Source organism: Anabas testudineus, chromosome 3 (genome assembly GCF_900324465.2).
Source record: "Anabas testudineus chromosome 3, fAnaTes1.2, whole genome shotgun sequence".
Classification (NCBI taxonomy): Eukaryota; Metazoa; Chordata; class Actinopteri; order Anabantiformes; family Anabantidae; genus Anabas; species Anabas testudineus.
Genome location: NC_046612.1, coordinates 27,463,034 through 27,484,478, shown reverse-complemented (window position 1 = coordinate 27,484,478; position 21,445 = coordinate 27,463,034). Strand labels below are relative to the sequence as shown.

At 39.9% G+C, this 21,445-nt stretch overlaps 1 protein-coding gene across 1 annotated transcript in view; it reads left to right on the top strand.

Moving 5' to 3' along the window:
* adamtsl3 (ADAMTS-like 3) overlaps positions 1-21,445 on the top strand; it is a 175,798-nt gene that overhangs the window by 12,732 nt on the left and 141,621 nt on the right. Inside the window, exon 3 of the mRNA XM_026378845.2 lies at positions 15,489-15,608. Within this exon, the coding sequence (XP_026234630.1) occupies positions 15,489-15,608 (120 nt within the window). The remainder of the gene's footprint in view (positions 1-15,488; positions 15,609-21,445) is intronic.

Below are 21,445 nucleotides of genomic sequence, written 5' to 3'. Positions count from 1 at the left end.
TGCATGTGAGTCAGTTGTAGCAGGAGAATGAGGGAGATATGGGTTACACAGTCAGAACATGTCTAATCAGGCACAACATTAATAAAAACAGTCAACTTAATTATCTTTGAGAAATTGTTCTTACAAAGTATTATCATGAAATTGTAAACATACTGTATTTATGTTGATGTCAGAAATATTCCATATACATACATATATATAGCTAGTAACAGGTTCTGTTACAGTTGACAATTCACATTACATTAAAAATGTATTATTAGTCTTTTGTTTGTGTGTCAGTGTTCGACTTTAGAAACATAAGTCAGTCCCTACAGTATGTCACATAAACAAGCCAGCATGCCTCTATCACATTGTGATTTATGATATGCAGATATGAATGTAGAGAAGCAGTGAATACAAAGATGTGGCTTTATTTGAAGCATTATCATGTTGCCTATTTTGTTTGCATGTCCAAGTAACCAATAGATTAAAACAAAGACAGCATCTTGCTCCATATGCTATATTTCACAGTAAAGAGTTGTAAACAATAATGTTTTTTAGTTGTTGCTGTTTTTAATACACTGTGTTGCATTTTTTGTTGGGATGCAAATATTTTGTATTATATTTTATTAGAATTGTATATCACATGTACACATGTAGTTTAAGGTACTTTATTTCCCTCTAGGATAGCTTTGCTGTAGTTTAGTGTCTTTCATTGTGAAACACTTTGTAGGTTGCAATAGCTTCCCCAATCCCAAAAAATGTTTGTATGTGATGATAAGTAGCCTAGTTAGTAGTATTTTCTTGAATTAGCAGTGAAGATATTTAAGCTTAGTTTTTCATGTTAATCTTACTCTTATATCATTATAGTATATAGAATTATATACCTGCAATTAAATTATAGTTTCTAAATTCCCAATCAAAATACATTCTCTAATGGACATACAGCCATATAAAAATCTTGTAACATTTTGTATTGTCATTGATCTTGTCACTGTGTACACAGGATGTAGATTGAGAGTCACTAGAATACATTTTACCTGTGTGTGCGATGTACATTAACCATTAAAGCAGATTCTGATTTGAAATGACTAAGCTGTAAAGTTATAGGAACTTTAATTGTACATTTGTTTGTTTTAAGTTTAAATTTGCTGTGCTACAGCACCTTCTAACTAGTTCTGCTAACTAATAATTAACTAATAATGCAACTAACAAAAGACCCGTCTACCAATGAGAATGCAATGAGAATACAAAAATTTGATTGTAATTCATATGCAGACTTCATTAAAGTTTGTTGAACTCTTTCTTTTTCTTTTCATGTACATGCTAGAGTGCTAAAGTTTTAAAGTCACACTTACTATATACTATTGGGTTGTCTCTAGTAAAAAAAACCCCAAAAAACAAGAACTTCATGAAACTTACAAAACGCGTGGAAAAAGTTGGTATTGAATAATAAACTATACTTAACTATAATATACAAATGAAATAGTCTATTATTTTGGCAATCTGCAGTCTAGCAAGTCTACAGTACGATATAAATGGCCTGACACCAATGAATAATTAATCTTGAAAATTATCTCTGAAATGAAACACACACACATTTACACGGACATGTTCCATCTCCAGCTCAAGTGGTTCAGGTAAAACTTTTCAGGAGTGAAAGATCCAAACACACTCCAGGAGTATGTTTCCAAATGCCACACAACCTCTTCACCCCTCACAGTTACTGCATGCATGCATGCTTCATACTGTACAGTATGTGTGCATGTGTGTGTATTTGCAGATAGGACAGCAGGCTGAAAAGCTCATTCATACACGCGGACAGTGTGGCCATTCACTTCAAGCTGTCAGCTTGGTTATGGGATCAGCTGGCTCTATTCCGTCTTCATTCTCCCTTTTTTCCCATCTGACTAGTTTTGAAAAACATCATTCTCCCCTCTGCTAAGGACACCACTCTCTTTACCCTGAGCTGTGTTTGTTGTCTATGAGGAGAACAGCCCTCCCTCATAAAGGCCTAACCTCCTCCGACCTCTTTATAACCACTATGGGTGACACACCATTAAACCTGCTCATCATGGGACCCCACATCTCATTTTAGCAAGTGGACAGTGGAGAGTCTCTCATACTAGCCATCCATCAGTACTGTGATGGTGCATCAATTGCGTAAAGAGGAAATGTTATTCTTTTGATACCTTGAGCTCACTGAGGCATACTTGATATACATGTGATCACACATGTGATTTCAGTTTATACTCCTTGGTATGGACTGATATTACACTACATCATGAACCTACCACTGAGCCACATCAGTGGTTGATAGTGGGTTCATAATAATAAAGTGATGTAGACACACAGCACCCTGAAGAGCACCCTGAAAATTGAGCACTTTGAAGTCTCAGGGACCCAATGGTGTGATCCTCAACCAAACAAAGTGGACAAACCATGTGTGTGTGCTTGTGTGTGTGTGAAGCACCGACTGGCTCAAAGATGGACTGATTCTGACTGTCTGTGCCCTAAACCTGCGTCTCATTCAATGTTTGAAGCTGTATATGTTACAAACACCAAGTGTTTTGTCTTGTTTGCGGGGTTTCTCCACAGTCATTCTTCTCCAATAACACTATATCCGTGGGCCCCGTCTACTAGTTGAAGCACTCAGCCTCTGTCAGCTATAATAAACTTTCTTTAACCAGCTTCTGTTGCGTCCATCTCCTCATTAGGTCCAGTAACCCGGAAAACCTTACAAGGTCATTGTCACTGTCCTTTTGGAAAACAAGTGATGGTCCTACCAGTTACAAATGCTGGCATGTCGCAGCCAAATCCTGTGATAGCTATGCCCTTAACTTTGAATTGAAGTCATCAACAATGTCACCAGCAAAGTGTCACCATCACACCACTACATTCAGTAACGGTCCATTTACCCCCTCTAGATCTAACAAAGACACAGCAGTCAGAACCAAAAATCTCAAATTTGGGCTCATGAAACCAAAGGACTGTTTTTGGATTGACTGAGAAACATTGAAGTAATAATGAACGTGAGTGTTTCTTGCCATAATATGGATTTTTACAGTAGCAGTAAATGTGACAAAGGTAAATGTAGTAACATTGGAATATCTAATATATTAAAAAATTATAAAATATAATACATATTCTTGGCTTTTGTTTACATCCTTACGCGCACATAATGAAATGCATCAACAATCAACAAAGTAATTATACTATAGATAGAGGAAAAGCAGTGATCAACACTGCCAACACAACAAAAATGACTTATAAAATCCAACTATCACCACTGTTGGTGAAGATGCATCAGACAAAGTACAGGTTGTTATAAATAATGTGCTCAACACACCACACCCCCACAACTCCAGATTCATCTGTATGGTATCAGTATGTGTAAACAACTACTGAATTGGAAAAAAAAAATCCCTCAGTTGTGGTATCTCAATGGCTTCAGGGCAGTTGAACGACTCAGTGCTTTCATTCATTTCATTGCTATGACTCTCAGTCCCACAGGAGTGTGGAGCTCCATTAGACCTCTCTGTATTCAGTTAAACTACACAGCCTTGGGACCTGCATTGTCAGTTTGATAAGATGTTCCAGAAGGTTTGGTGATAGCTTAAAGTGGATCACAATGAGGGGGAGAGGGCCAGCTTAGCCTTGATTAATCCTGCAATTCTCCAGCACCCGCTCTCTCCTGTGATCTATTTCTGGTCTTCTCTAGCCTTCTTACATCTTCAAGCATCTTTTATGCTGAGTAATGTTACATTTAGTGTAACATATCACGTAGACATAATAAAACAAGACCTCATAGTAACATTTTTGGTAATATCCTTTTAAACACATACTAGCATCGCAACATCACACACTCAGAAACAAAAAAGAGACACAAGATATGTAAAACCTTTGTAGCCCCAGCTTGTCCTTCTCATGTATAAATTTGTGTCACGGTGGTATAATATATATATCTGTGGAGGAAGTGAGTGAAAGGAGGATGTTGGCCAAGCTAACATCCATCATGGACAACACCTCTCACCCACTACATCGGACAGTGGAGGCACTGAGCAGCTCCTTCAGTTGCAGACTGTTACACCCTCCATGTAGGAAGGAGCGGTTCCGCAGGTCATTCATTCCCACAGCTGTTAGACTGTACAATGCCACAGTTTAAATATACATGTACAAAACCGGTCCATAGCCCATCTGACTGTATTGTTTTTACTTTATTTTATTTATTTTTTATTACATATAACATATTATATATGTTAACTCGTAATAGTGTATATAGTTGTAGATTCTCGTAAAATGTTTATTACTTTTGTATTTTTGCACACCCTCTCATTCTTTTTGCACATTGCTGTTGTTCTTTTTGCACTGACCTGCTGTAGCAATTGAATTTCCCCAATGTGGGATCAATAAAGAATATCTTATCTTATCTTATCTTAATGACCATTTCTGAAATTACGCAACACTCATCCAAAGTCTGACAGTATTTCCTTAACTTTCATAGACCTTTCTTGGTAGTTGGAGTCAAAATTAATCTTGTTCAGTCATGGAAATGTGTGATTTCAGTCCATTTCCCCAATTTCCTCTTCACCAAAACAAAGGTGGCAGCAGGAATGAAATCCTCTCATTTGCTTTACTGAGCACAGTTAGTCAATAGTATTTGTGTTTTTAGCACCCTGGAGGACAAAACGAGTGTGATGATGATATTGAGTACATTGAGTTATAAATAATAACTATAAAGACAAACGTAAAATGTTGACAACATCATTTTATGTCACATTTTAAGAAGAAATTGTCATCCTTAAAAAACTGACTAAACTTTTCAAGGACAGAATCAAATTGTTTTTTGACTCAGACCATTTGAAAAATAGATTTCCTAAATCAGGATTTAGGAAATTGAGTTAATTCAGAATTTCAGTGAGTAAATGTTAAAGACTTGGTCCCCATGTACTGCCTTGTATCTGGAGTGTTATGTGACTCAAACATATGTAATAAGGGATGAGCTGGGACTAACAATGTTCAAGCTCTAAACACTTTCAAATCCAGAGATCACAGGACTTAGTAGTGACGTGAAAAAACAAGCACACCTACGTCACACAACATTGGGGCATATGATGTATTGTTTTAAACCTCTTCTTGTCTTCTGTGAGAGACTTTAAGTGTGTCACCACAGCTCTGAGGAGAGACTGAAACTGTATGCTATATGCTGAACAGCCAAAACCTTTTTCCACATGTTTGGATGGTGCATCATACAAAGGACTTTGCTCCAATCGTACCCTGGCCAGGATGGTCTAATGGGATATAACATACATGTAGACCCTATCCAGGTGCATTCTGGATACAACACAGCCTTACTTAAGAGGTTTGAAGCCAAGGTAGGAGAAACCTGAAACAGGAATAAATAGCAAGCAGTTTCATGATTGTGGCACCTATTTAAATAATATGTTTCGTTTGTCTGACAATCAATTTGATTATTTCTCCTCCTTTATTTCTTTCCTTGTGCTCAGTCAGACATTTTTCGAGCTGTTGTCATTGCAAGTGGACCAAGTTGTATCTAATGTACATGATATAATAATCATAGAAATCCCCTATATGAGCTTTATAAGAGAACACAAATGTGTGACGCATTTTGGACATCACATGGGCTTCACCTTGGCAGCTCCCTATTACAAAGTCCATGTAATGTCTGACCGAGCCCATGTTTGACCAGAGTAAGCCATTGTCATTGGTATTTTGACGCTGTTTCTGTTGTGTGACTGCTTCTGCCTTGAGGTGATGTAAACAAAACACTATGAAGAAGTAACATAGTATGGATGCATCTCACTCATATGATCTTTGTGCAACATGTGAAAAGACAACTCTGGAGAGCATGTGAACCTGATTCTGCAGATATTTTTATTTTGATATTGTTAAAGTTTATATGAGAATAAGCTTTAGTAAAAAGAGCACAAACCAAACAGAGAGACAGACCGATAAACAAATCCTTTTCAACTTGTCTATCAGGATGCTGGCCTGGGGAGGTCCATGTCTTACAGTAGTTGTTCCTCTCACTAATTGGGCCCAGTGATAATTGCTAGTCATGAAATTTGGTACATTAACAATCCACAGTAGATGAATTCATGTCATGTACATGTTACATGTCATGTAAAAACATTTTTCAAATAATTCAAATAGGAAAACTATCAGTATGCTTGTTCTACTCATTGATGAGCACATCATGCTCCAGTAGCAGTTGTCTTTTCTGTTTCAATTTTGATGCTTTATTTATTTATTTATTTTACTGCATTTCATTATTACATTTTATATCCCACAGTCTACGGATGCTAATTTCAACATGGTGCTATGCCAACAGCTAGTTCCTCAATCTGCATGTACAACTAAGAACTCAGAACATAGTATGGGCTATTTGTTGCTGTAACAGTGCTGGGCTTTGGTTACATCCTGAGATCATCACCCGTTAACAAGAGCCCATTCATGGACATAAACTGCTCTCATTAAGATTGACTTTGTCACTCGGTAAGCTGCTTTCAGACGCAGGCATGCAAGAGTGGAACACTATATATATCAGCCTGGTTAAGCAGCGCACCGATTGTAGTATTGAGTCTTAACTGAGAAACTGTTCCTGTTAAATGGCTGGATTTTTATTGTAGGAAGCATTTGTGGGAATCAGCATTGACATTTAGTATGAGTGTAAAACATTGTAGGTGGGTGAAAATACTCTGTTACCACAGCTTTCAGCTTTGTAGAAAAGATTTTTTATTAAAATCTTTTTTAAAAAAGCACATAAATAATTATGAAAAGACTGTATACACAGGACTGTGCCTGTACTAAATCATGTAAGACATAATTAAAAATACCATAAATACTGTACCTCAATGCAATAAGTAGTATCTTTCTGTTCCCCATGATCCGTTTCAGTGTCTTTCCAGATCCACACCTCGAGTTTTTTCATGTATAAAAATTACAGTTTCTAAGACAAAAATGAGAACCTTGATTATATCTCAGAGATAACTCCTTGCTGGTATTTCACTTTACTACTGAAGCATTATATCATCCAATCAATTCAGCGTCTCTGGCGTCAGATATTACTGAGAGCAGTAGTTTACTGGAAAAAAATAGATATCACGTTGGCTCAGCAAAAAATAAATTAACAGCTGGTTAGTGTAGTGGTAACATTCAAGTTCAAATCCCAGCCGTGGCCTACCTCCAGTAGGCGTCCTTAGGCAAGACCTCCTCATGCTTTCCCTGCCTACCCTTGTACCCTACTTGTAAGTTGCTTAGGATAAAAGCGTCTGCTAAATGACTAAATGTAAGTTGCAATGTTATCATAGATAACAGCAAATAGTTTGATGCACATAAATAACAGGAACTTGTTTTATTTAAACAACTGTCTGTCAAGATTAACACGCCACAGGAGGGCAGCATGGTGGAAGAGAGGCTGCTGCATCACCCTGATTTAAATCCAGATTTGCTGGTGGGGACATTTCTGTGTGTTGTACTTGCATGGGCTTCCTCTGCGTACCCCGGTTTTCTCTCACAGTCCAACAACATGCAGGTTATGTTAACTAGCATTTCAAAAAGTTACAGACAAAGTTACACAGCCACATCCATTAAAAATAGAGACATGCGTAGATAGATTGAAACAGGTCATTGTAAGTTGACTTAGCAGCTCATGAATCTGTCACTGATATACAGCCTCTATACAGCTGTATATAGGCTAACTATGGCATTGGAACATTGTAAGCAAAGATAAATTTGAACCAGCTTGTGTCTCAGAGGATACTTAATTTAAATCAGTTGCCATGTGATGTGAGACTTTCAGTTTGTTGAATCGTGCCTACTAATATGGAGATACGATGTAAACGGAGTCCTCTAATTTCTAACCACTGGTAATTAGTTAACAGAAATCAGGGTAGAATAGCGTTGTATAGAATAGTGTTATAGCATTATTCAAATATGGAGGGAACCAGCACAGAATGAGCAGATAAAGTGACCTAATTAACTCATTTTAAATCAGGCTTATTTAAGGTGCATACCTTAAATAAGCCTGATTTAAAATGAGCACAGGTCCTCACAACAGTGGTCTGATGCATATGTATTGGACCTGACCTTCAAAATGCTTCTGCTTAAGGATATGCGGTCAGTCACTGGAGCTGAACAAATCATATGTTCTGACCTTCAAGATGTGAACAAACTTTGATTTCTGACTTGTTGCACAGGAATTTACTATTAGCTCTAACACACAATCTGTCCCAGACTATGTAACAGCTGCCTCCTGCAGTACAGTTTTTGGGGATGGGGGTTGCCCTCTTTGTATTATTATCCCAGTATTGGCTCCTCTGAAATGAGCCAGTGATCCAGCATGAATGAGCCACAGGGTGAAGGCTGTCCTGACACTCCTTCCCATGGTGTGTAAACTCAATTAGGAGAACTGTTGTACGCTGCGCTGCACTGCACCGACTCAGTAACTTCACAGCAGGACAACCTGTCATTCTGTCTGTGTGTGTGGCCTAGTATGGACATGGCCCTCTACTGGGATCATAAATCATGCCCCTTTCAGACACAACTTTCTTACAGTGTGTTTCTAATGTCTGCCCACTCATACGGTTCTTATTGACCATAATTAGTGCAGTGTATCAGATAAGCCTTTAGAGTAACATCAGCCATTGAAATGACTCATAAATGTCAACAATGTTACTATTTTCTGTTCACTGCACTACAAATAGGGACACGTACCACATCTGAGCACACTCACTTTCTTTAAATCTGAATAGTAAGGTAAAATGTTTTTTAAGCATAGCCAGTCACCGTTTGACAGCTTCTGGCATAATTCCTAAGAAATCATAGCCCATTCCTCATTGTCAATGGCCTCCAGTTCTCTAATATTCTTGGTTGGGCATGTTGTAAACAGACAGTACATGCTACTAGATTCAAGATTCAAGATTCAATTCAAGATTTAAAAAACTTCATTATTGTTTTGCCTCATTACCATTGTTCTCAACCCAGACAGAAAAAAAGGAACCACAACCAGGAAAGATCCAACACCAACATATATACACATAACTAATAACATCAATACAGAAAAACTCAATTTAAATACAGAATATGTAAAATAGACAAATGAAATTGGGTCAATATATACCCTATGTGGATTGACAGCAGGTATATGACACAACTATAATTTCCCCCACCCCTTACAGAGGGGGGAGGAATTGTACAGATTGTTGGCCAAAGGTAGAAAGAAAGTCCTGTGGCGCTCTGTGGAGCATTTAATGTTAATAAGTCTTTGGCTGAATGTGCTGCTTTGTCCAGCCAACAAACTGTGCAGTGGGTGGGAGGGATTGTCCAGGAAGAGTTTAGACAGCATCCTCCTCTCAGCCACAACATGTAGAGGGTCCAGCTCCACCCCCAGAACAGAGCCAGCCCTCCTAATCAGTTTGTTTAGTCTTTTAGTGTCTGCCACCTTCATGTTGCTGCCCCAGCAGACCACAGCATAAAAGATGACACTGGCCACCACAGACTCATAAAACATCCGCAGCATGGTGCTGCAGACATTAAAGGACCTGAGTTTCCTCAGAAAGCACAGCCGGCTCTGAGCCTTTCTGTACAATGCTGATGAGTTTTTAGTCCAGTCCAGTTTGTTGTACAAGTACACTACCAGGTATTTGTACTCAGACACGACCTCAACCTCCTCCCCCTGTATAGATAGAGGGATGACAGGACTCCCAGATTTCCTGAAGTCCATCACCAGCTCCTTTGTTTTGTTGATGTTGAGTTGCAGATGGTTGAGTCCACACCGGTCAACAAAACTGTCCACCACACCACGGTACTCTGTGACATCTCCACCCTTAATACATCCTACAACTGCAGAGTCATCAGAGACCTTCTGAAGATGACAGGACTCTAAGTTGTACCTGAAGTCTGAGGTGTACAGGGTGAAGAGGAATGGAGAAAGAACTGTCCCCTGTGGAGCACCTTTGCTACAGATCACAGTGTCAGACACACAGTTCTGCAGGCAGACGTACTGTGGGCGGTTAGTGAGGTAGTCCAGGATCCAGGAAATCAGGGGAGTGTTAACCTGCATGTTTTTTAATTTCTCTCCCAGCAGTGCAGGCATGGTGTTGAATGCACTGGAGAAATCAAAAAACATTATCCTTACTAAGCCCCTAGGCTTGTCCAGGTGTGTGTAGGTGCGATGGAGCAGGTGTATGATGGCTTCATCCACTCCTATATGGGGTTGATAAGCAAACTGGGGGGGGGTCAAGTAAGGGTTTGACCAGAGGTCGGAGGGACTCCAGGATTAGCCTCTCGAAAGCCTTCATAATGCGTGACTTCAGAGCCACCGGTCTGTAGTCATTGAGGACTCTGGGACGTGGCGTCTTATTCACGGGAACCAGACACAACTTTTTCCACCTAAGAGGAACTCTCTCCAGGTGCAGGCTGAGGTTGAAAATGTGTTTGGAAAACACCACATAGCTGAGGAGCACAGGCTTTCAGCTGAGAAAGATGAGATATTTATCGTGAAATAGCTTTTCCTCGATGGAACTTAATGACATGGTCGATAACTTAAAAAAAAAAACTCAATTTCATCTATGTTTGGAAAGACAACACAGAAAAGCCAGTGACAATGAGAATATTGCTGCGTGAACCAATCATGTGACTGAAAGCCACATTGTTGACATGCTTGGCACAGATCGTTGTATCAGTTAGGAGCAGAACATGTGTTATTAATGCAGCCATGCACACCAGTACATCATTAGCAGGTGAAAATGAGGACAGAAAATGTTACCAGAAACTTGAACAGTGTTACTCAACATAATATCCTCAAGGGCAGAGCCTAAAGCTCAAAAGATGGGAGGTGTTCAAACACATAATAACACTAATGTTTTTGTATCATTTCAAGCAGTACCATCCTTTAGAGCTCGCACAATGCAAGACAATCCCAGACCCAAGCAAGTGCTGGTGGTTATCTTAAAACGACCAGTTTGATACACAAACTAACACAACAACAACAAACCTGGTAGTGTCCACTGTTTAACACCATATCTTAAATGCGCTATGTCAAAAATGACAGATTTAAGCAGCTTAATTACCCACATGATATTCACATCATATCTCGGGACTAAAAAAAATTTTTTTTTACAGGAAATTTGTAGTGTCACTTAAAAATAAACTAAATTCCACAACAATTTGACATTGACTTGTGCAGCTAATGTGGCAATATTCATCAAGCTAACTCAGTAACAAACAAGCCAAAATACTATAACACTTCTAGTTCGAACCCAGGTTTAGGTCAGCAGAATCAGTCCATCTTTGAGCTTCAGTCTTGAGTATACTGTAACAATGTTGGGTTTCCTCTGAGTTTTCAGCCGGGGGTTGTTGTAGAGGACTGGGGCTGGGGAGGGACTTTTATGTAATGATAGTAGAAATATCTTTGCTGGAGGACAGTTGCTGCTCATTATGTTCTTTTTATCCATGTACTCCTGCGGCGAGAGCTCAACTGTGCTTTTAATCGTTGTATCCACTGACGTGTGCCAATGCAGATACTGTGCACAATAAATAGTGCAGGGGGCCAAAACCCTTATCTTTTAGTGTTTGCCCTCCTTAGAAATGATCCTGGAAAGTGTTAAACAGCAAACCAATGTAGTGCCAAAGAAGATAACCTTTATTGTCATGTACACTGTACAACAAAATGTATGAGGCACTTTCAGTTTTAGGATAAATATATATACATTAAAAACGTGGTAGTATAAAAAACAGGAGAAATAAAAACACAGGTATAAGAGCACAGTCTGTATAAAAACACACATAATGGTGATTTGTGCAACATCGTGCAAATTCACAGTGTCGCAAAATGTTCTGAATATTGAACGTCTGAAATGTTCTCAAACTCTAAATTAGCTGGGGGTGGGAGTGGGGTGATGGGGGCAACAGCTCTGGAGAAAAGGTGATTCCTCAGCCTGCTAGTTCAAGCTTTAATGGCATAGAATCTTCTCCCGGATGGCAGGGGAGCAAACAGTCCATGGCCAGGGTGGGTGGGGTCTGTGGCAATGTTGCTGGCTTTCTTTTGAAGTTGGCCAGCATACACCAAGTCCAGATTTGGTGGACCTTCCACAATCAGTTTGGCTGCCCAGGGCCTTCCTGTTTTGGGCTGTGCAGCTGGTATATCACACATTGAGTCAGAGTATGCTTTCTATTGTGCTTCTATAGAAGTTCACCAACAGCTGAGACGGGAGACCAGCTTGCTTGAGCATTCTGAGATGACTTTGATGAGCCTTCTTCACCAGGTTAGAGGTGTCCAGAGCTCAGGTGAGGTTAGATTTGATTGATTCCCAGGAACTTGATGTTCTCAACCCGCTCCACTACCTTCTCCATTATATGGAGCAGAGTGTGTATTGTCCTCTGGGTTGTCCACTATGGCCTCTGTTGTCATAGTGGTGTTCAAAACTAGATTGTTGTCTGAACACAACTGGATGAGGTGAAGGAACTCCCCTCTGTAGTGAGTCTCATCATTGCACCAGAGTTCACGTCAGTGGTGTCATCAGTAAACTTCACAATTTTATTGGAGGTGTGAATGGTGGTGCGGCCGAGTGTTAAGAGTGTGAAGAGGGTGGGGCTCAGCAGTGAAGTTTGGAAACCGCTTTATGGGGAATTATTGTATTGAAGGCAGAGAAGTAGTCGATGAACAGCATCCTAACACATATGTTAGGATGCTGTTCATCGACTTCTTCTAGTCTCTACGGAGACTGCATCATCTGTAGAATGGTTCCCCCTGTTGGCAAGCTAGTGGCTGTCCAGGTAGCGGCTGCTTGAAGCACTGGGTGGTAGTCATTGAAGCAGTGAACAGCAGACTTCTTGGAGACTGGAACAATGATGGGTGATTTAAGGGGGGTAGAGACCACAACAGGCTGCAGGGAACGATTAAAGATGTCCAGAAATACTACTGCCAGTTGGTCTGCACATGACCTCAGCGTTGTGACACCTTGTCTGGGTCTGCAGCCTTGGTGAAATTTACTGGCAAATAAATGAAATAATTTAAAAGCTGATCTATTCTTGCCTTATCAGTGCTCAAAGTTGATCATATGTTGAAATTGGTGTTAATGCCAAAACTTTAGCCATGACTGTACTTTAATCTCTCTGACGTCGCCATGAAGCTTGTTCACATCATGCACAGTATATGGAATAGTATAGTGTCTATTGTAGTTTAGAAATGATTAACTGTCTATTTTCTAAATAGAGAAATAATAATACTTATATTTTAAACCTTGTACAACCTGATTTGATCAAAATGGTCTCAGTGGTGGTCAGCAAAACAAGTCTGAATTTAAGAAAACTAGACCAAGAGAGAGTGAAGAGCCTCTGATGAAAGTGTGCCAGTCCTCAGACGCTCCTCAGGGAAACACATACCAGTGGCACTTCTGCTGTGTCTGTCTCTAAGTGGCTCTAAAAGCCTGCAGGAGACACCACTCCCACTAATCTTAATGGTGGATCATCTCTCTAGCACACAATTCAAGTGGCTTGGACTCTCTCTTTCTCATGCGCGCGCGCACACACACACACACACACACACACACACACACACACACACACACACACACACACACACACACACACACACACACACACACACAGCCTCTCTGTCTCTCGCTCTGGAAGCCCTCTAAATGCCAGATGCCAGACTCAGTCCCTGTTAGCCTGATAATCAGTCTTCCTCTCACTGCCATTGAGTTATGCTGATCATTTAAAAATCCTGTGGGATACATACACACTCACTGAGTGCTCTGTATAAATCAGTGTGAAATTCATACAACGGCTTTTCTCTCTTGTGAGTTGAAGGAGATGAGGGGAAGGGACTGTGGGGATCCTGGCCTTTTTAGGATGATGATTTCACAGAGCCTGTTTGGAAAACAACCAGTGGGCTCCAGCCGGGTCTGTACTAAGAGTGCTGGATATGGTGCCAACATTCCAACAAGTCCTCCAACCTGCAGTAAATGACCATATGGTTTGTTTGTCCCTACACACTTAAACAAACCATGAAAGCATCTCTAAAAATAGCTATATCAGACTTTATCATATAACCATGACGTTACCATCAGGTTCCAGTTAGGTTGTTGCAAAAGTACATCTTGGTTAGGATTAGGCATGAAGCTTTAGTAAAGAGATCATGGATTGGGTCAAAATAAAGACATTCAGGAAGGTGCACTACACCCTTATTCAAATTTAGAAGGAAGTCATTTTTAGGACTTTGATGTTTTTTCTCAGCCAAATTCTCTGGCTTCTCCCAAATTGTGTTGTAATAGACCTGAATGGTGAATATTTCAGTATTACTCTCAGAATGTTGCAAGAACAAAGTTGAATGTACCAGTGAGAAAAGTAGTCACTGGCAGTGCTCCACATAGACCTGAACCAACCTCAGGGTCAGTGGTTTGAGCACAAGCTTCTCTTTTTCCTTTCTACAGGAAGCTTCTGGTTAGTGTAGTGGTAAGATCACCGCCTAGTGGTAAGATCACTGCCTTCCATGTGGGAGACTGAGGTTCAAATCCCAACCCCTACCTCCAGTGGGGGTCCTTAGCCAAGATCTCCTCCTGCTAACTTCCTTTGGATAATGAAAGTGTCTGCTAAATGTAAATCCAGTGATGCTAACACCAGAACAGTTCATAGTGTAGCTTTAATGAACAGTGAGGCTGCTAACACATCCAAACCAGGTTTAATATAATTGAGATTTGTGTATTCAGTGCACAAAATTTGGGCCTTGTAAAAGCTGTGCCCAAACGTTTCATCTAACCCCTCTGAGGTTGTGGATAGTGGACCCCAGAATCATTTTATCTTTCTTACACATTACAGTTAAAAATTAATGAATAGCAATCACTTCTTTTCCTTTTACCATTTGGCCATATGGCGAAGAGCCATTAATAGTTGCCAGTAATAGGCAATGCTACAGGTGCTTTATGTGGTTGTCAATAAACCATTCACAAACATCTTGCACAAGAGATACAGAGTGTGGCTGCTGGCAGACAATCATCCACTCACACCAACAGGAACAATTTGGCCTCCTCTCTGACTGCACCCTGCACACATGGAATTCACTGTGCCCAGAGTGCTTTCATTAATTTATTCATTTTAAAAAGGTTTCATATCAAATGCTTTGGATGGCAGTGAGGTTGACGTTCTGTGGGAGGAGGTGCTCCTACACAAAGCAGATGGGACTGACAGTGAAAATTATAGCAGCAATGACAGATGTTTGTGAGGTATAGTAGCTTATAAAACAGATAGCTGATGAGCAACTTCCCTGTGAACTGATAAATAAACCAAACCAAAAAATAAATGAATGTTTAACTGTTGACAATACAGCCGACATGCCAACAAACGACATGAAAGGTTTCTGTCTTTGTTATCAACTTCCTCAGAGCCTAGAAAGTGGTGGAGACACTAAAGTGTACATTTATGTGTGTGTTGCACAGTTGGCTCATGATCGTGCTCTGATTCTGAACTTGTCTGTGTGTTGTCAGTGTGCAGAGAGTCATTCCCAGACTGCAGTGTTCCTGCCAGAGTTCGCCCTCTCACCTCAGGGCAGCTTCATGGAGGACGCCACCGAGGATCAGTTCCTGACCTACAGATACGATGACCAGGTCGGACACACTCTTTGCGGTTTCCTTGACCAGTGTGTGTTTTCTCCCACTGGATTGTCATTAACTGCTGTTAATGCTTGCTGTTATTTCATTATAGTACTAAATGCTGTTGTTTCTATTTCTTCTTCTTTCTTCAGCTGGGTTTAAAGCAGACAATGCTGATAATAATTGAGTTTTACATTTTTATGTGTAATTCACAGGCTAATTAGTGATAACAAAAAGCCAGACTTCTGCCTGACTTCTGTGAAGTGCTGATCATTCCAAAGACTGTTTTTATCTTTGGTGGAAATGCTACAATGCTGATGCTGAAAAGATTCTCCTATAATAGCAGAGGCATGGTGAGCCTGTGTGGTGAGACCCTCTGCCATGCTTACATGACAGGCCAGTTATTAGTTTAAAAGCAAATATCACATTTTGAAATAATAACTTTTGTGTTTAGGAGTGTGTCTCCTCATGTCATGTCTCCTCCCTGCTTCAATCTGATTTCTTTCTGGCAGCGCTTGTGAGAAAAACAAATAAACATGGAAAATGAAGAACATGAATGAGTGTCACCTAAGAATACAGCTTTTAACAGATTTTACATGTACACAGAAGTTTATGAAGTTTCAGCTTCTAGACTCTAGTCGCTATTCCCAGTAACAACCTTGAAAGACCCCCCTCAAAATTACCGTAAGCCAATTAAGTGGGAATACCTGCTCTAAAAACGTTCGTACGTCAAACATTATATTGTGGCTTTATATATTACTGTTGGTCCTGCTGACTGACTCAACTGATATATCAACTGCTGACAAGCTCCCAGGTATGGTAGTGTCAGAAGAAGAGAAACACTAAGTAGATAAGTGTGAGCAGTCACGTAAAGCCACAGAAGTCAAACAGGTGGACTTAAGGCTAAATTTTTTTAGCCTAACCATTCCAACAGAAAATGGGGTTTAATTAAAAATGTGAGCTATTTTCTGCAATGCTGATTTATATTTCCGACACATGCTGGCACAGAGCATTTCAAGAGGAAAACACAGTTTGAATGGTTGGTCACAAAACCTTTCATAACCGTTGGCTCAGCTTGGAGGGGAAGTGGAATTTAAGACTTGTATTTTAAAAGTGCTGTACGTAGGTGTTGGCACTGTAAGTAGATTGGGTCTCATATTGCATTCCTGCAGAGTTGTGTGTGCTTTGATGAGGAGAGCAAGGTAATTTCTGACTCTGCAGTTTGAAGAAAAAAGCTTCAAAAATACAAACTGTTCTGAGAGCAATTCTCTACTTTTTATGCCACACAGAAAATTAGGCCTCTGTATGTTGTATCAAATTGTACTGCACACGCACACACACACACACACACACACACACACACACACACACACACACACACACACACACACACACACACACACACACACACACACACACACACACACACACACACACGAGATTTTGTTCTTCTTTGATTCAATAAAGCAGCACCATGGAGTAAAGAACTGGAGTGTGGTTAATAAGATGATCTCTCTGCACAGCTTTGGACACACATCCACATAAATCAGGTTAAGAACATAGTATTTTGAAAGCATTGCAGCTGACAAATATAGAAATGACCCCTAACAAAACACAGAAACCTTGTTTGGAGAGATTCTACTTGGATGATTTGTCTGGAATCCCCTCTTTGTCAGTAGTGTTGTGGTTGCACTACTCTGTGCCAGAGCCTTTTATCAAGGCTGTGACTGCACAAAGGTTGAGGATGACATTATGTTTTTTTGAGTAAGTGTCTGTGCAGTATGTGAACAGAGCTCAGCACATGAAGCAATACATTATGTAGGGCTTCTTCCTTCCATAAATCCCAGTCTTTTACTGCTTTACTTTCCAGACTGTATGAAATATTTAACTGGGCTGTTCTAGACGCTTCATGTGGCCCAAATCATAGTGTGTGTTCATTACACACACAGCTTGCTGTCAGACACAGACAATATCACACATATCGCACAATATCACATTTTCATGAGCCAGGAAGGGTGATGGAAAGTAAATACAACAAGATGTTTAATGTAACCCCCGTTTTTACTTAACTTAATATTGAATGATGAGTAAAAAATGACAAAACAGTTTCTCCAGCGAGAGCTGGACTGCAAACATCAGAACAGATACAACACAGATGGACTTGTTACTCTGGATTTATCAAGACAACAGGTGAAAGTGGAGGAAGCATATAGTTCAGCTTGTTTTAATTGCTCTAGATAAGATGCAGCCCGTGATCCAGCTTATGTGTTTACAGTGCTACAGACTCTGAGCACACAACAAAAGTTGTCTGTTTTCTATTAACATCTTGTTCGTATGGTGTTAATTTGTGTAAATGGTAAGAAGCAAATACTTATAATACAAAATATGTATTGCATTAGCACATACTCTTCTGACTGAAAATGTTTTCTATAAAACATAATAATGGTTAGCAAAAAAATTTGGGACAGGTTGCTCTGAGAGGTCATTTAAAATAATTCACAGCACTAAGCTGTGATAATGCAAATGTCAGACATATTTTCTCATCACTTACTTATTAAACACACACACAAACACACACACACACTGTATCAATCAACCAGCTGAGATGAAGGTTGCCTCTGCAACTCTTTGGTAGTTTTGCAGGCCGCAGATCAAACAACACAATCAACAGGTCACTGAAGTGCACTCAGTAAAACAAAGTGGATATAGATGCATGCAGAATGCATTGATTTAGCTACCATGGCTGTTTCATGGCATGTCATTAAGACATGCACAAACTGCACAAAGTAGGTACTGTAACTGCCCTCTCTGGTTAGTTTTTCCTTTGGCACTGTAGTATATTAATTAAACCCTGCCTAGCTCTGATCATCTCCTTTGGGTGTAAATAATGTTAGCCTAGTTTGCAAATAGGGCTGCCACTAAGGGCAGATTCATGCTTCCTTCAGGCTCCCCAATTACATCCTCACAGCCGGTGCAAGAGCCAATATCTTAACAACAGTGTTGGAAAGTAAAAAAAAATCCACTCCACAGAGAATGTTGCATGGTCCTCTGAAGGAAGCATGTCCTAGACCTTAATGGTTTTATGCTGCAGCATTTTTCAACTTTGTCCTCTAGTGCCTCTATGTATATAATATGAACCATACTCGTTCACCAAAGATGTCTACTTTGTCCACAAAAACAACATTTAATATGTTGTTCTGTTTTCGATCAAATATACAGAAGGTTCCAACTAACTAACAAATTAACATTTGACATGTTACACTGTGCCCCAACTTAGTTGGAAATGGGTATTAATAAGTCTAATTAATAAAACTGAATCAGTGTCTGCTAAATTCTGTGTTAACCCCTCCACATGATGTAACATTAAGAAAGCTAATATCAAAGAAGGAAAACAGATGACATATTTTGTGCAGGAAGCAATGTCGATGCAATCACTGTAAAAGTAAAGATTGCTCTATCTATCTATCTATCTATCTATCTATCTATCTATCTATCTATCTATCTATCTATCTATCTATCTATCTATCTATCTATCTATCTATCTATCTATCTACCTACCTTACCAACGTGTGTCAGGGGGTGGCGGGCCAGGGTGGGGGGGTTGTTTACAGACTCTGTGACTGTAATGTGAATATTCCTGGATCAGCCTCTAGCAAGCCCAGAGACTGATTCATAGCACAGCAGTTAGCATATGAAAACAAGTCAAATAGCATTCTGTGTGCCTACTGTCACAGTGGGGAGAGGGAGTTGACTTAAAGCTGGCTCACTTGCATCTCACTGGGCTCAAAGTTATAATTTCTTAAGGTATGATTAGAGCCTGGTTAAATAAATGCAATGTCAAAGCTGATGTCAAAAATGTCAAAGCATTGTGTGTGACCACCATCTGTGTCAAACATGTTGAGACGTCAGGCTTTCACAGCTCTGACGCCAGTTCTCTTCCCATCATCTCACAGAGGTCTGAGCCACAAATAGAAAACATGACACAGCAACAGTTATATTTTAGTTTCTTTCTCTATCCGCATCTGACTAAGGCTGCTTTCTCCTTCCTCTGCATGTTTTATATTCACTGCACTATTCTCTCCTCACTTTAGTTCTTTTAACACTATCTCCTGTCTAGAAGAACAGAAGCAGAAGTGTTACGCTGAGAGTTTTTACTGAGAGAAAACGCCTTAACTCATGTTTTATCGCACAGCCTTGATATATTAGTAGGGATACGTGAGTATGAAGAAAAGACCTGTTATGGGAATCAAGTCCAGTGATGGTGTTTTACCTGCTGTGGAGGGGGTTGAGACATTCAGTGACTAATAATTCTGTTGTTTCCCTAAGGCCTTGCTACAATACAGGTTTGCTGCCTCAAATGACATAAATCCCCAGCTATGCACCCCCTGGCTTTCAAGGGAAGCTTCCGTCCCCTGAATCAGATTTAAAAAGGTGATTCGGGAAGATGGATGAGAGCAGTGCTGTAGATCGATGGTGCCTTGTGTAACCCAGAGAGGGATGTGAAACAGGACAGAGACGTGGACTGCATTCTGTCGGATTCTATCCCAATCCAACAACTCCGCACAAAGGGCAGTGTCCGGCCCAAAGCTGAATTCTATTATTAGTCCAAGCTCTCATTCTACTTTAGTTTCAGCTTGTATAAGCTAAATCTATTAAATAGTCTTAAAAATAATAATAAAATAAATCATGATCACAAAGGTGGTGATAATTCTCCTTCACTGTGTATGGTCAGGCTTGTGATTATAACAGTGCAAACCTTTAGCAGAAAGTACTGAAATAAATATATAAATCATACCAAGAATGACTAATTACAGCATTTCATTTAAATAATAAATAACTCATTATTGGTGTATATGTATTTTGACACACTACGAGTTTGTTGCAACTTACTGGTGCTGAAACCAAAGGTTCAAAATTGTTACTGGGACATGTCACTCATTTGGTAGGACATGCAGTTATATTCGAACCGTGAACCGTGAATCGTGGTACCCTAGAGATTAATCTATAAAGCATCAGTTACTGTTATTTTCCACAAGTTGAACGCATTTGAGTTAGTTGGCCACATTGGCCACCCTATTTGAACATTTCTGAACTGCAACTTTTTTTAGAGCAATATTGTGACTGCGTTTTAAGATTGATGAGTCTGAAGTACTCCTGAAGTAAGAACGTTCTGTGTCAGGTATTGCAGACAAACTAGTAATGATAGTAAGAAACAACCCATAACCCTCCGGTAGAGCAGTCATCTGTGAACACCAGGATTGGTAGTTTGATTCCCGTTTCCTACTGGCCACATGTTGAGATGTATGTGCAGCTGTCCAGTGACAGTTTCCCCATGGGCATCAGTTAAGTAATTAAAAATTTTAACATTTACACATTCAATTCAGTTATTAAAGCAAGTGGGTTGCCATCTGCCTCGACCGGTTGGGGTGAGTGGAACTTTGTATGCAAAAATTGAACTTGCAGTGTGCAGTGATCCTCATATCACACATTTTGGCTGCTGATGTTCATGGGCTGATACCTGGCTAAGCTGACCCACTCAAGGTTGGAGTCACATTAGCAGACCAGTGGTGCTTATACAGTAGTAAACCTTATAGAGATTTGAGATGGCTAAGCAGACTTGTTCAGAATTATAGCCGTTCCTGTTGTGCATCCTCTCATCTAAAATCAAATACAGCTGAGGCACTGTTTTGGTTTGACACTAATCTCGTCTCTTGTACACAGACCTTGTGGTTTGCTTTGGCTGAGGCTATATTCCATACAACTAACAGTGGCTAAGAATCCTTTTTAATGTGAAGTGTATGGACTGCCATCATGTTCATGGGATAAACTGCCTTCCATTTCATCACAATATG